This window comes from Saimiri boliviensis, chromosome 12, assembly GCF_048565385.1.
Source record: "Saimiri boliviensis isolate mSaiBol1 chromosome 12, mSaiBol1.pri, whole genome shotgun sequence".
Taxonomy (NCBI): domain Eukaryota; kingdom Metazoa; phylum Chordata; class Mammalia; order Primates; family Cebidae; genus Saimiri; species Saimiri boliviensis.
In genome coordinates this window covers 51,243,374-51,256,767 of record NC_133460.1, presented here as the reverse complement: position 1 = coordinate 51,256,767, position 13,394 = coordinate 51,243,374, and the positions used below count along the sequence as shown (strand labels likewise).

General features: G+C 55.9%; 1 protein-coding gene across 2 annotated transcripts in view; it reads left to right on the top strand.

Annotated features, from left to right (window-relative positions):
• SPOCK2 (SPARC (osteonectin), cwcv and kazal like domains proteoglycan 2) overlaps positions 1 to 9,129 on the top strand; it is a 28,548-nt gene extending 19,419 nt beyond the window's left edge. For both annotated transcript variants that reach the window (XM_010339278.3, XM_074382364.1), the window contains exons 5-10: positions 530 to 644; positions 1,081 to 1,200; positions 1,992 to 2,210; positions 3,991 to 4,053; positions 5,059 to 5,196; positions 5,326 to 9,129. In XM_010339278.3, coding sequence (XP_010337580.1) covers positions 530 to 644; positions 1,081 to 1,200; positions 1,992 to 2,210; positions 3,991 to 4,053; positions 5,059 to 5,196; positions 5,326 to 5,471 — 801 coding nt within the window. In that variant the 3' untranslated portion in view covers positions 5,472 to 9,129. The remainder of the gene's footprint in view (positions 1 to 529; positions 645 to 1,080; positions 1,201 to 1,991; positions 2,211 to 3,990; positions 4,054 to 5,058; positions 5,197 to 5,325) is intronic.
• Positions 9,130 to 13,394: the final 4,265 nt, after the last annotated feature.

Below are 13,394 nucleotides of genomic sequence, written 5' to 3'. Positions count from 1 at the left end.
AAATATGATCAGGAGAAGAGGCTTTCACGACAACGAGCGCACAAGCCCCTCCCAGAGCCTGGCTTTAGCAGGCGGCCACGGCCGAAGTGGTTCTTAGCGAGGGCTAGGGCATTGTGAGATGCTGCATAGGCAGTGCTGTTTCTATCAGGACCGCTGAGAAAAGTCCACCGGGGTGACTGTGGGGAGATTATCCAAGGGACAGGCCATGAGAGCTAGCGGGGCAACAGACGGCTAACACAGGGGAGGAGCAACAGGGGCAGGGAAGGGACTGATCCTTAGAGAGGACCGAGCAGGGTCACCGGAGCCTGTGTGTCTGGGACCAGCTCTGGGCCCCGCTTTCTGGGCCCGGCCTCTCTCCACTCTGTACCTCGGTCGGCAGCGGGACCAAGAGAGCCCTTCAGGCTGTTCATGGGTGCTCCACGGGGGAGGAAGCAGATGTGGCTGCCTTGGGAGGCTTGAGGGTGTCCTCAGCTGTGGGGACCTCTGGGGTAAGCCCTCAGTGCCCTGTCCCACCTGTCCCCGTGTGCAGTGTAAGCTGGAGCAGCAGGCCTGCCTGAGCAGCAAGCAGCTGGCGGTGCGATGCGAGGGCCCCTGCCCCTGCCCCACGGAGCAGGCTGCCACCTCCACCGCTGATGGCAAACCAGGTGAGGAGAGCGCTGGGCCCCTAGGCTGGGGGCACTGCAGGCTGCCCGGAACCTCCTTCAGGGCTTGGGGGTGGCAGAAGAGGTGGCAGAGCAAGAGGGAAGTGGCGATGATGCAGAAAGGCTTGAGGGAGCTGTGAGGTCAGAGACCCAGAGGAACACAGAGCAGGAGGCTCGGGCCCCCCTTTCTCCCCTGGGTACCTGGAAGGCGGGGAGAGGGAGGGACTCAGCCACAGGGAGCTGGGGCTGGGTGTTCTTCATGCCAGGAAGGTGTGGGTGGGGAGCTGGGAGAGGAAGCCCCTGATTTCCACCTTCCCTTCTGCTGCCGCCTCCCCGACCCCTGCGCAGCGTCCTGGCCTGTAAGGCAGGATCCCAGACTGAGATCGAGCCTGCTTCTCCACCGCGCGTTCGCCCTCCATGCCTTCTCTCTGTTCTGCAGAGACCTGCACCGGTCAGGACCTGGCTGACCTGGGAGATCGGCTGCGGGACTGGTTCCAGCTCCTTCACGAGAACTCCAAGCAGAATGGCTCAGCCAGCAGCGCAGCCAGCCCTGCCAGCGGTATGGGAGCTTGCTGCTTCGCCTGGAGGAGGGAGGGAGGTAGGGAAGGGGCTGAGGACACAGGTGTGTGCTGGGCCAGCCTGACCTTGTTCCCTCCTGCTGGACTCTGGGCTCTACAATCTGAGTCCCAAAAGAGCCTTCACCCCGAAGAAGTCACCTACCAGAGCAGGAGGGATACCAGTTAGCTAGTAGGAAGAACTTTTTTTTTTTTTTTTGAGACGGAGTCTTACTCTGTCGCCCAGGCTGGAGTACAGTGGCGTGATCTCGGCTCACTGCAACTTCCACTTCCCGGGTTCAAGCGATTCTTCTGCCTCAGCCTCCTGAGTAGCTGGGATTACAGTCGCCTGTCACCACATCCAGCTAATTTTTTGTGCAGATGGTGGTTTCACCATGTTGGCCAGGCTAGTCTTGAACTCCTGACCTCGTGATTTGCCCGCCTCGGCCTCCCAAAGTGTTGGGATTACAGGTGTGAACCACTGTGCCTGGCCCAGAAGAACTTCTTAACACAAGTGGAGGGAGCTTAAATCCTGACACAGGCAGCCCAGAGAAAGTAGGAATCATTTTCCCTGAAGGGCTTTCAGAGCAAGGTTTTGAATGGTTCAGGCGTAGGCCTATGTGGAGCTGGAAGGAAGGACCTTTAACCATTCTTGAGTTTCTCAATCCCATGGTTAGATTCCAAGCTACCCAGACCCAGAACAGAGGGCTGGGGCGGACGGCAAGGTGGAGGGATGGCGGGGTGGAGAGATGGCTGAACAGCCAGCTGAAGTGTGCCTGCATCCTGCTCTTTCCAGGACTGGACAAGAGCCTGGGGGCCAGCTGCAAGGACTCCATTGGCTGGATGTTCTCCAAGTTGGACACCAGTGCCGACCTCTTCCTGGACCAGACGGAGCTGGCTGCCATCAACCTGGACAAGTACGAGGTCTGCATCCGCCCCTTCTTCAACTCCTGTGACACCTACAAGGATGGCCGGGTCTCCACTGCCGAGTGGTGCTTCTGCTTCTGGAGGGAGAGTGAGTGCGGCCCCTCCCCCTGGCCCCTGCCTCACCCTGTGGGCTCCACACGAAGTTCCAGGCTCTCTGGGGAGGTCAGAGTGGCTCGTTCTTGGCCACTTCCCCAGGCCCAGCACTTTCCAGCTTGCCCACTTCCTGCACTCCCTCAGGGCTTCATCCTTAAAGGCCCAGGAAAGCCAACACTTTCAGCTCCCTTCCTTGGCAGCCTCCCAAGTGGATCCAGATTTTTTGGGTCCTGAAGCTTATATTCTTTTGGAGGTCTTCCTTAAGAAAGAGTTAAAAAAAAAAAAAAAAAAAAATCCCAGGCTGGTGCGGTGGCTTATGCCTGTAATCCCAGCACTTTGGGACTTCTTTTCTTTCTTTCTTTCTTTCTTTCTTTCTTTCTTTCTTTCTTTCTTTTTTTTTTTTTTTTTTTAGTAGAGACGGGGTTTTGCTATGTTGGCCAGGCTGGTCTCAAACTCCTGACAGGTTAGAGGTGGGCTGCCGCTACAGTCATGCATCATTTAATGAGCGGGATGCATTCTGAGAAATGTGTCACGAGGTGACGTTGCCACTGTGATAGCAGCATGGCAGTACTCACACAGACCTTGGTGGCACGGCCTCCTGCATGCCTGGCCCAGTGCTCCCAGGCTGCAACCTGAGTAGCATGTTATGTACTGAATACTGCAGGCTGTTGTGACATAATGGTAAGCCTTTGTGCATCTAAACATAGCTAAACATAGGCCGGGCACAGTGGCTTACCCCTGTAATCACAGCACTTTGGGAGGCTGAGGCAGGTGAATCATCTGAGGTCAGGAGTTTGAGACAACCTGACCGACATTGTGAAATCCCATCTCTGCTAAAAATATAAAAATTAGCCAGAAGTGGTGGCAAGCCCCTGTAATCCCAGCTACTCAGGAGGCTGAGGCAGGAGAATCACTTGAACCCAGGAGGTGGAGTTCACAGTGAGCTGAGATTGCACCATTGCACTCCAGCCTCAACTCCATCTTAAAGCAAAATAAAATAAACATAGCTAAACATAGAAAAGGTACAGTAAAGGGCTGGATGAAGTGGCTCATGCCTGTAAGCCCAGCACTTTGGGAGACCGAGGCGGGCGGATCATGAAGTCAGGAGTTAGAGACCAGCTTGGCCAAAACCGTGAAACTCCGTCTCTACTAAAAATGCAAAATTAGCTGGGCGTGGTGGTGGGCAACTGTAATCCCAGCTACTCAGGAGGCTGAGACAGGAGAATTGTTTGAATCCAGGAGGCAGAATTTGCAGTGAGCTGAGATTGCATCATTGCATTCCAGCCTGGGCAACAGTGAGAAACTCCGTCTCAAAAAGCAGAAAAGGTGCAGTAAAAGCAGTGCTGTAATCTTATGGGGCCACCATCCATTGTTGACTGAAGTGTCCTCGAGTAGCACATGACTGTATTTTCAGGCCTGGAAGTTCTAACATTCCCTTTAGCGTTACGTTCCCCTGGGGTCTCTCACCCTTGGGTGTCTGTGTGCTCACGCCACCTCTCTTCTGAATCCTGTGACTCCTCTCATGGGTCCCTAAGGCTTCTTGGGGACTTCGGGTCATCCACAGCTATGGGATGAGTCCCCCTAATGAGAGACTGGGTATTTTCATGCCACAGAGCCCCTGTGCTTCTCACCCCTGCTGTGGGGTGGCCCCGTGTCAGAAACGGGCTGTTTTCACCTTGCAAAGCCCCTGCCTGAGTCTCTAAGCCTTGAAGGGTTCAGTGTGTCCCCCCAGCACCAGGGGATAGCCCCATCAGAGGCTACTTCTCTCCCCACAGAGCCCCCCTGCCTGGCAGAGCTGGAGCGCGTCCAGATCCAGGAGGCTGCCAAGAAGAAACCAGGTGAGGGGCCAGGCCAGGCGCTGGAGGAGGAGGTGGGGGCGGCTTCCTGGGCTCCTCTGAGACCCAGTGGCTCCAGCCTTGGGCCTCATGGCAAACGTGGAGCCCAGAGGAGGCCCTGACCCAGGAATACGGGAGAGGGATGCCCGCTCCTGTGTCTCTCCTTGTGGTGGGGCAGGGCCTTGCAATCCGCCCCTAGAAAAACATGTTGTAGGCACCAATTTTATGCCCATCCATTGCCAGAGCTGGAGGTTGGGATACAGAAGGATGCTGGAACCCTCCACTGAGTTCAGTTTCCTTCAGCAAGCACAGGACTAATGTTTGAGGGAGGCCGCTCCATGAGAGACACTCACTCACATACTCCACAAACGCCTGGGGGCCGGTCCCCAAGATAGGACAGCAACCGACCCAGCCCAGCTCAGAGCGGATGGCAAGACAGACGCACTCCCCAGCCTCATGACCCTTAGCTCGGGCCAGTCGGGAAACACACAGCACACAAATGGACACACCAAAAAGACAGTACTAGCAGTGAGACCTGTACACGGGTGCCCAGGAGCTGCAGCGGGGGCCTGCAGGAAGTGGGTGGGCCTGGAGGCAGGTTGGACTCAGAGGGGCTGGAAGGAGAAGCCTGGGCTTTCCCAGCAGGGGACAGCCAGGCTGGAGGAGCTCCGGGAGGTTGGAGAGCGTCGAGCCCGGTGAAGTCAGACTGGCTGTCCTAGAAGACTCAGGCCACAGAGTCAGGGAAACAGACGGGGCGGATGGGAGCCGGCACAGGGCCGGAGTGGTGGTTCAAGCAAGTGGGTTTCCTCATCTTCAGCGAGTAGAGCTGGAAGAATTGCTGGCTGGGGTCCAGCCCTCGGCATCTGGGCCTGTTGGGGGGTCAGCACCCGGTCTGGATGGGCTCTGGGGGTGCGTGGATCCCTGCTCATGCATGAGGCCCTGAGGTCAACTCTCGGAGGAGTCCTAGCCCGGGTCCCTGCTCCGACCCTGCCTGGCCGTCCCATTTAGGAGTCTTCATCCCGAGCTGTGATGAGGACGGCTACTACCGGCAGATGCAGTGTGACCAGAGCAGCGGTGACTGCTGGTGTGTGGACCAGCTGGGCCTGGAGCTGACCGGCACCCGCACACATGGGAGCCCTGACTGCGGTATGGGCCGGGAGCTCGGGCCTGCTGGGGGCGGGTGCCCGGTGGGGGGGGGGGGGTCCTTGTTGTGGGATACCAGGCTGGGGCGTGCCAGAAGCTCCCTCACCCCCTGTTGGCTTGTTCCCTTCTCAGATGACATCGTGGGTTTCTCGGGGGACTTTGGGAGCGGTGTCGGCTGGGAGGATGAGGAGGAGAAGGAGACGGAGGAAGCAGGCGAGGAGGCCGAGGAGGAGGAGGGCGAGGCAGGCGAGGCTGACGACGGGGGCTACATCTGGTAGATGCCCTCAGGAGGTGGCGGCCGGGGGGACTCGACAGCAGAGCTCTGAGCAGCAGCAGGCAGCTTCAAGAATGGATCCGGAATTGCGGTCAGGAGGACCTTGCTCCAGCGGGAGGACCGGGAGTGTGAGCGTGCATGGCATGCCTGTGACACAGATGGCTGGGACGGTGAGAGGGCGAGTGTGTGTGTGTGTGTGTGTGCGCGCGCGCGCGCGTGTGGCATGCGCTGACAAATGTGTCCTTGATCCACACTGCTCCCGGCAGAGTGAGTCACCCACAGGCCCCTTCGGCCTCCTTGTAGCTGTTTTCTTCCCATTTGTTGTTGGGTTTAAAATACATTCACACACAAATACAAATTGACAGGTCAAAATCCGTGAAATGAGATGCCCCCAGCCACGTCCCCCAGCCCAGCCCTGACCCCTTGGGTTCCTACCCTGGCTCCACCGGCCCCTGCCTGCCCTTCTCCCTCCCCATTCTGAGGTCACGCTCTGGCCTGCGAGCCTGTCCCCGTTGCAAAGGGGAGGGAGGGCAGGGAGCTGTCTACCGACTCAGGTCCTCCAACACTGGGCCAGTGTGGTGTGACATCCCTGCCAGCCTCAGAAACGGGCTGGGATGCCCAGCCACAGCAAGCCCTGTCCTTTTGCCAGATCCCCAAGCACAGTTAGGAAAGTAACAAAGGTGATGGAAGGGGAGGAGGGCAGCAGCCAAGAGGTGGGGAAGGGGAGCCTTGCCAAGCTGTCCCAGGTCTGTCCCAGGTGGTCAGGGTAGAGCAGGGTGAGGAGAGGGGGTTGGCTCAGCAGGAGGAGGCTGTGGCTGCAGAGCCTGGGGGAGCTTTTAGGAGTCTAGATGGGGCGGCTCTGAATCCCAGACCCTGGAATAGCCTGGCCCTTTTCTCTGGGTCTCATAGTGGACTCATGGCCTGGCCTGCCCTCTTGGGGACAGTGGGCGGTGTACACAGTTGACCTCTGCCTGGCTCCCAGGGGATGCTGCTCCTGCCTCCATCCCCCTTGCTGGGGTCCTCTTGTCTACTTCAGGGTGCCTGAGGGCCAGGAACAGCAGGTGAGGAGGCTGGGTCTGGGCTAGGGGTGTGTGTGCCCACCTCCTCCCGGACCCTTAACACTCGCCTCCTGCCCTGACCAACAGAGAGCCTGTCCCCGAGACCCCAGAGAGAAGCAGCCACTGAAAGCTGCAGCCTTTCCGTGCTCTGAGACCATGATCTTCCTCCTGCCAGAGGAGAGCCACCACTGGCCATGTCCAGTCCCCCTCCCCTCCGCCCTGGGGTTTCCTTCTAGCTGCTCTGAGGATCCCTAGGGCCTCCCCAGCAGAGGGGCTTCCCCGAGCTCTGTTCCGAAGCCTGCAGAGTGCGAAAGTTGTGAGAAGCCAGAGGGGACGGGACAGGGACAGCCGGGCTCTGAGGCCACACCGCGCTGTCACGTCCTGAGCAGGGCGAGCTCACTTCGCCAGATGAGAAGAGATCCTGTGCATTGCGTTCGTTCGTTTGTTGTTTTCTCCCACCGGTCCAGTTCTCCCCATCAAAGCAAATTCCTCAACACCTTTGGTGGAGCATCTCTACCCAGACTTGGGCCTGTGATGCCCTTCAGTGCGTGGTGAGTGCAGTGTGTGTGTGTGTCTGCGTGTGAACCAAGGGGCCATCCTGGTGGCCCCGCAGGGTGAGGAGGGGCCCCCTGAGTGCTGGGCGGGCGGGGGGTGTGGGTCCATGTGTGAGGTTCTCTGGGTGAGGCTCCCAACCTGGCTGTCCCCAGCCTCCCAGCATCTGCGAGCATCTGTCGGACTTTACAAAAGAGCCTCTCCCTGTCCGCCCCTCACTCTGCCCTAGAATCAACATCTTCCGAGTCCTTCTTGGGGGAAATGGCAGAGCTCCACTTAGCCCATAAACCGCTTCCCATTCTGCAGCCCAGTTCTGATTGTTGAGGTGTTCCGGACCCCCCAGACCTCTCTTCTGCTGCTATCCTCTCTCTGCCCTCCACCTCCTCCTCTAGCCCCGGCTCAGTTCAGGGAAATGCTGTTCCTCGTCAGCGCTCTGCTCTCTCAGGCAGCCGCGCCTCCCACTCGTAGCTACTTGAAACTCCTGCTCTTGCTAGGATTGGAGTCTGTCTCTTCCCTCTGCCCCAGCTGGAGTTCTGGAACTTTCCTCCTGTGGGGGGAGCTGTTAAGGATGCTGCAGGGCCTGGGGAGGGGAGGGGTGCAGAGGAAGGGTGTCCCCTCTCCTCTTGATGTCACCCTCCGCTCATGGGGTGCATACCTCTCTCTGTGTCTCCGGGTCTCCTGGCTGTGCACGTTTGTGGGTCCTTGTAAATACATTTTAGGAAGAAAGCAAAAGGCACTGAAGTAGCCTGTGGCAGGATTGCAGGGGCTCAGCCTTGCCTGCCTCTGAAGCCCCCGCATTACTTTTCACCCCACTGAGACTGGGCCCCCCAAAGGTAGACAAAACAGCAGTTCCTAGTGGGGCTGAACTCGGCCTCAAAGTGGCTTCTTGTGCGACAAGGTTAAGGTTTGCTCGTGAGCAAGGTTGCAGATCGATCCTTCCCCAGCTCCTTGATTTGTGCCCTTGACCCAGGGGCCTGTCACCTAGCCCCTCCAGCGCCCTCTCCTTGAATGCCTTGCTCCTTGCTCCTTCCTGCCCCTGCTCCCCTGGCTTAGGCAGGTTGGGGAATCAGGGCCGTGCTGGAACAAACCCAACCATGCGTTCAAAGAATGGTTCTCTTGGTTCTGGAACTCCCCTTGGCTGCCCCAGGTCCCCTAGACCTGTGGGTGTTGGGGGAGGTGGAGATCTGAGATCGGGTGCGTTGGAGCAGAGAAAATAAATGTGCCTTGAGAGACCACTCAGAGAGGGCCCAAGGGTGATGGAGAAGAAGCATGCCTGGGAGCTTGGGAAGGAGGGGCAGTGGGGGGGAGTGGGCAGGGCATCTCCACTGCTCCCCACCACTGTCCCGCACGTGGGGGCTGGTCACACGCCTTCACTCCAGCCCACCTGGCTGCAGCGGGCAGCCACCCACTCAGCCTTTCATGGGCTCCACCTGCTTCCAGCTTCACCTCGGAGGGGGTGGCGTCTGTCAGCATCAACAGAGAGACCCTCTGCTTCACCAAAGCCCGAGCCCCCAGCCCATGGGGAGAAGGAATGGCTAAGCTTTGATACCTGGGGTCATCGATAGGCTGCGGGCTGGCAGCAGTCCCAGGGGAGAGACACTCCGGGTACAGAAGGAGACCCCGACATCACGAGAACGTTCCCCGCAGAGCAAACTGCTTTCCAGCCTGAAGCCTGCTTAAACTGTGTGGTGTGCAATAACTGAGCTTAGAGTTAGGAATTGTATTCAAGTGCTTGGATTTCTGTCTGTAGATTTAAGTGCTGAAATCGTATCTCTCAGTAATTTTAGATGTCTTTTTAAAAAATCAAAAAACAAAGTGTTAGACTGTGTGTGCATTGATGGGCACTCAAGCGTCCCGTGAGTCACCCTGCCGTCCCTTTCCCCTGCGCCCCTGTCCTCTCACACCCCGCCCCACCTCCACCTGGGGACCCTGCCTCGTGTCGTCTTTATCTGCCTATTACTCAGCCTAAGGAAACAAGTACACTCCACACATGCATAAAGAAAGCAAATGTTATTTTTAAGAAAATGGAAAATAAAAACTTTATAAACACCATCTGCCGGCAGTACTCTCATTATTCTTACCCTTGGCACTATTTTTCACAAAAACAGCATTTATGGCTGGGCGCGGTGGCTCACACCTGTAGTCCCAGCACTTTGGGAGGCTGAGGCAGGACCATCGCTTGAGCCCAGGAGTTTGAGACTGGCCTAGGCAACATAGCAAGACCCTGTAGGTATCAAAAAAAAAAAAAAAAATTTGTTTTTTTAAATTAGTCTTGGAAGGAGGGGCAGTGGGTGAGGCTAAGGATTGCTTGAGCCTAGGAGGTCGAGGCTGCAGTGAGCTATGGTTGTGCCATTGCACTTGAGCCTGGGCAACAGAGGGAGACTGTATCTCGAAAAAAAAAAAAATTAAAATACAATACAGCACAATTCAGTGACATTTAGTACATTTGCAGTGTCGTTCAGCCGTCATCACAATGCAGCTCCGAGCTTTTTCATCCAGAGTGTGAGCTTTTCAAAGACTTCAGCCACCTCTTAGCAAATGGCTTGTGGGAAAGGTGAAACCAATTCAGATAACGCTGTCAGTGGAGTAGGTTTTGGGCTCTCACATGCTTGTCAGCATTATGATTCTAATTTTTAAAAATTGTTTGAGACAGAGTCTCCCTCTGTCGCCCAGACTGAAGTCCAGTGGCACAATCTTGGCTCACTGTAACCTCCACCTCCCAGATTAAAGTGATTCTCCTGCCTCAGACTCCCTGTGGCTGGGTCTACAGGTTCCCACCACCATGGCTGGCTACGTCTTATATTTTTAGTAGAGATGGGGTTTGACCGTGTTGGCCAGGCTGGTCTCAAACCCCTGACCTCAGATGATCCTCCCACTACTCAGCCTCACACACACGCAGTGGTGTGATCTTGGGATCTCAGCTCACTGCAACCTCTGTCTCGCCACTTCAAGTGATTCTCCTGCCTCAGCCTCCTGAGTAGCTGAGACTACAGGCACATGCCACCATACCCGGCTAATTTTTGTATTTTTGGTAAAGACAGGGTTTCACTATGTTGGCCAGGCTGATCTGCCCGTCTCGGCCTCTGAAAGTGCTGGGGTTACAGGCATGAGCCACTGCAGCTGGCCAGTGTGGCAGAAGAATACCCATGTGTCTTCCTTTTATTTCTGGGATTATCTGAGCTGGGGGACTGTCGTCATTATTCTGTGACTTCTCTCCCCTTAGGCTTTGCCCACCCCTCACCAGACGTGTCTTCTTTTTAACGGATCCTTTTGTGGTGTGGAGCGGATGGAATCTGGGCACCAGAGCTGTAAGCTCTAGCCCTGGAGCTTATGAACTGTGACCTTGGGTCAGTCATCTGGTGGACAGATCATCGGTGATAATCAGCCCCAGGGCTTCCCAAGCAGCGAAAGCAAGCCCCTGGTGCCAGCTTGTAGCCTGGGCAGGCTCTGCCTGTCTGGCTGGGGTGGCTCCTTAGGAAGGGGAGCTTTTCTGCCATTCATTGTGTCTCGCTGCCAACAGCAAGCTCAGACTTGGAGGCTCAGGAGTTTTCTGGAAGCTGGTGTGAGGAGTGATGGGATTTGCCAAGGGGCTGCTCCCAGCATACAGGATGGAACGGTAGAGATTAGAACAGCAGATTTGGAGTGGCTGGGAGGCGCCTGCAGCTGCTGAGAGCCGCCTTCTGAACGACTGTCTTCAACTGGCAGGAAAATGTTGGCTTTTGTACCTGGCGGATTGGCACTTGCCCAGATGACGGGAAGCCAGGGGCCAGCCAGGGCCCCAGCTTCTGGAACAATCCTTCCATTGTCACCATGTCCTGTCAAGCTGGGTTCGCAGGGTCCCTTGGCCCAGCAGCAAACAGAGCATCGCCGGGGACAGGCCCAGGTGCCGACCTGCAGTGTAGACTTGGCTGCGGCCATTCGGGAAGCCATCACTGGGGCCCGGCTGCGTAGGAACCCTTGCCCACCCTCTCCCTGGGCACGGTGCCATCCTCAACCAGGCCTCCCCATGCACCCACTGCATCCTGGCACCTTGCTTTCCCTCGGCATTTAGCTTCCTGGGAACAGGGACTATGTGTTGACTTCTCTCAGGTGAATTACTCAGACCTGGGAACAAATCTGAAAGAAAAAACCCAAACTACACCCAGAGTCCTACAGCCTTTCCATCCCCCCTGCCACCTTTGTGGAGAGCTCAGAGAGGGGGCGCGTTTGACTAGAAACAAACAAAAATCCGAACTGTTTATATTTTGAGGGAAAGGAGAGGAAAAAAATGAACATTTCTATGTTCCCCTTAATGCTTTATGTCCTTTGCATTACAATTATTTCATTATTATTTTTGAGACAGAGTCACCCAGGTTGGAGTGCAGTGGTGTGATCTTGGCTCACTGCAACCTCCTCCTCCCGGCTTCAAGTGATTCTCCTGACTCAGTCTCCCAAGTAGCTGGGACTATGGGCGCATGCCACCACACCTGGCTAATATTTGTATTTTTAGTAGAGATGGGGTTTCACCATATTGGCTAGGCTGGTCTTGAACTCCTGACCTTGGGTGCCTCAGCCTCCCAAAGTGCTAAAATTACAGGTGTGAGCCACCGCACCCTGCCTATTTTTTTTTTTCCAGAGCAGATTTCTCTCTCCGTTGTGAGATCATAGCTCAGAGTAACCTCAGACCTCTGGGCACAAGTAATCCTCCCACCTCAGCCTCCCTAGTAGCTGGGACTACAGGTGTGTGCTGCCATGCCCGGCTAACTGTTAAACTTTTTATAGAGATGGGGGTCCTGCTATGTTGCCCAGGCTGGTCTTGAACTCCTGGGCTCAGCCTCCAAAGTGCTGGGATCACAGGCGTGAGCCAGTATGGGCTGCGTCTGGGCTGCATTATGCTGTTGAATCCTCTCAGCAACTCCATGAGGCAGGGATCACCAGCCACTGAGCCCCATGTGTGGATGAGAAGACTCTGTTTCGCAGGGCTGACCTTGGTGCCGGCAGGGGTGTGCGGTGGAGCCTCGGTGTTGCTCCAGGCCTGGCCGACGGCAAGGTCAGCTGCCCAGGGTGTTAGCCACTCCTGGTGTGCCTCCCACACTGAGATAATGCCCATGGTGGAAACTCGTGTGTTTTCATAAACAAGCCATGGTTGAATGTGGGTTGGAGCGTGGGTTCTGGGGAAGCACAGAAGGAGAGAGACACGGAGATTCTGCCAGGCCCTGCTTCAGAAGCTGGGTCGGCACCTCTCCATGGGTGCCCCATCTGTAAGATGAGGGGATTGGGCTCAATTGCCCAGTGTTGTGATTCTGTGAAAAAGTGTACAGGTTAAAAAAAAAAAAAAAGTGCACAGGTACCAGTCCAGAAAACGTTTTGTTAGGTTTTGGATTGTCTTGCTTTCTCTCTCTCTCTCACATCGCACATTTGGTGTGACTCTGCCACTGCTTCTCTGGAAGGGTGGGCAGCCTTGATGTACCCCCTGTGGGATGGGTCAGCCTCTAGAGAAGGCTGGGCTGGCCCCGGAGGTTGAGCTGCTGCTCCCACTGCCCATCCTCTTTGGATTCCCGCCATGCCATGAGAGGGGTGGGTGGGTGTCTTGCAAGTCTCCCGGGAATATTTGCTTTCCTGGCCCTGCTGGGAGAGAGGCCCCTCCTTGTAGCATCTCCTCTCAATCTCTTCGATTTAATTAATTAATTTATTTATTTTTTGAGACAGAGTCTCGCTCTGTCACCCAGGCTGGAGTGCAGTGGTGCGATCTCAGCTCACTGCAACCTCCACCTCCCGGGCTCAAGCGACTCTCCTGCCTCAGCCTCCTGAGTAGCTGGGATTACAGGTGCATACCACCATGCCAGGCTAAATTTTTTTTATTTTTTATTTTTAGTAAAGATGAGGTTTCACTATGTTGACCAGGCTGGTCTAGAATTCCTGACCTCAAGGGATCCACATGTCTCAGCCTCCCAAAGTGCTGGGATTATAGGTACGAGCCACCGTGCCCAGCCTCAATCTCCTTTATAGTCTATCTAAGGGGGAAAGAACAGCAAAACTATTTTTTCTTCTACTCTCACTCTGTCCACGGAATACTTCCCCTCTGGTCACCAAAATGTGTGGGGATTTTTCTCTACGCAGCAAGTTGTTCTCCAGCGGATACTACCTGGGTGTCCTGCATTCAATTCAATCCTGACACTGCTTGGAGAAGGTGACACATCCTGCGGGTCGGAGCTTAGTCCCACCTGGCACAGTGGCGCACGTGGTTAATCACAGCTCTCTGGGAGGCCAAAGGAGCAGGATGACTTGAGGCCAGGAATTTGAGACCAGTCTGGGCAATATAATAAGATCCAATCTCT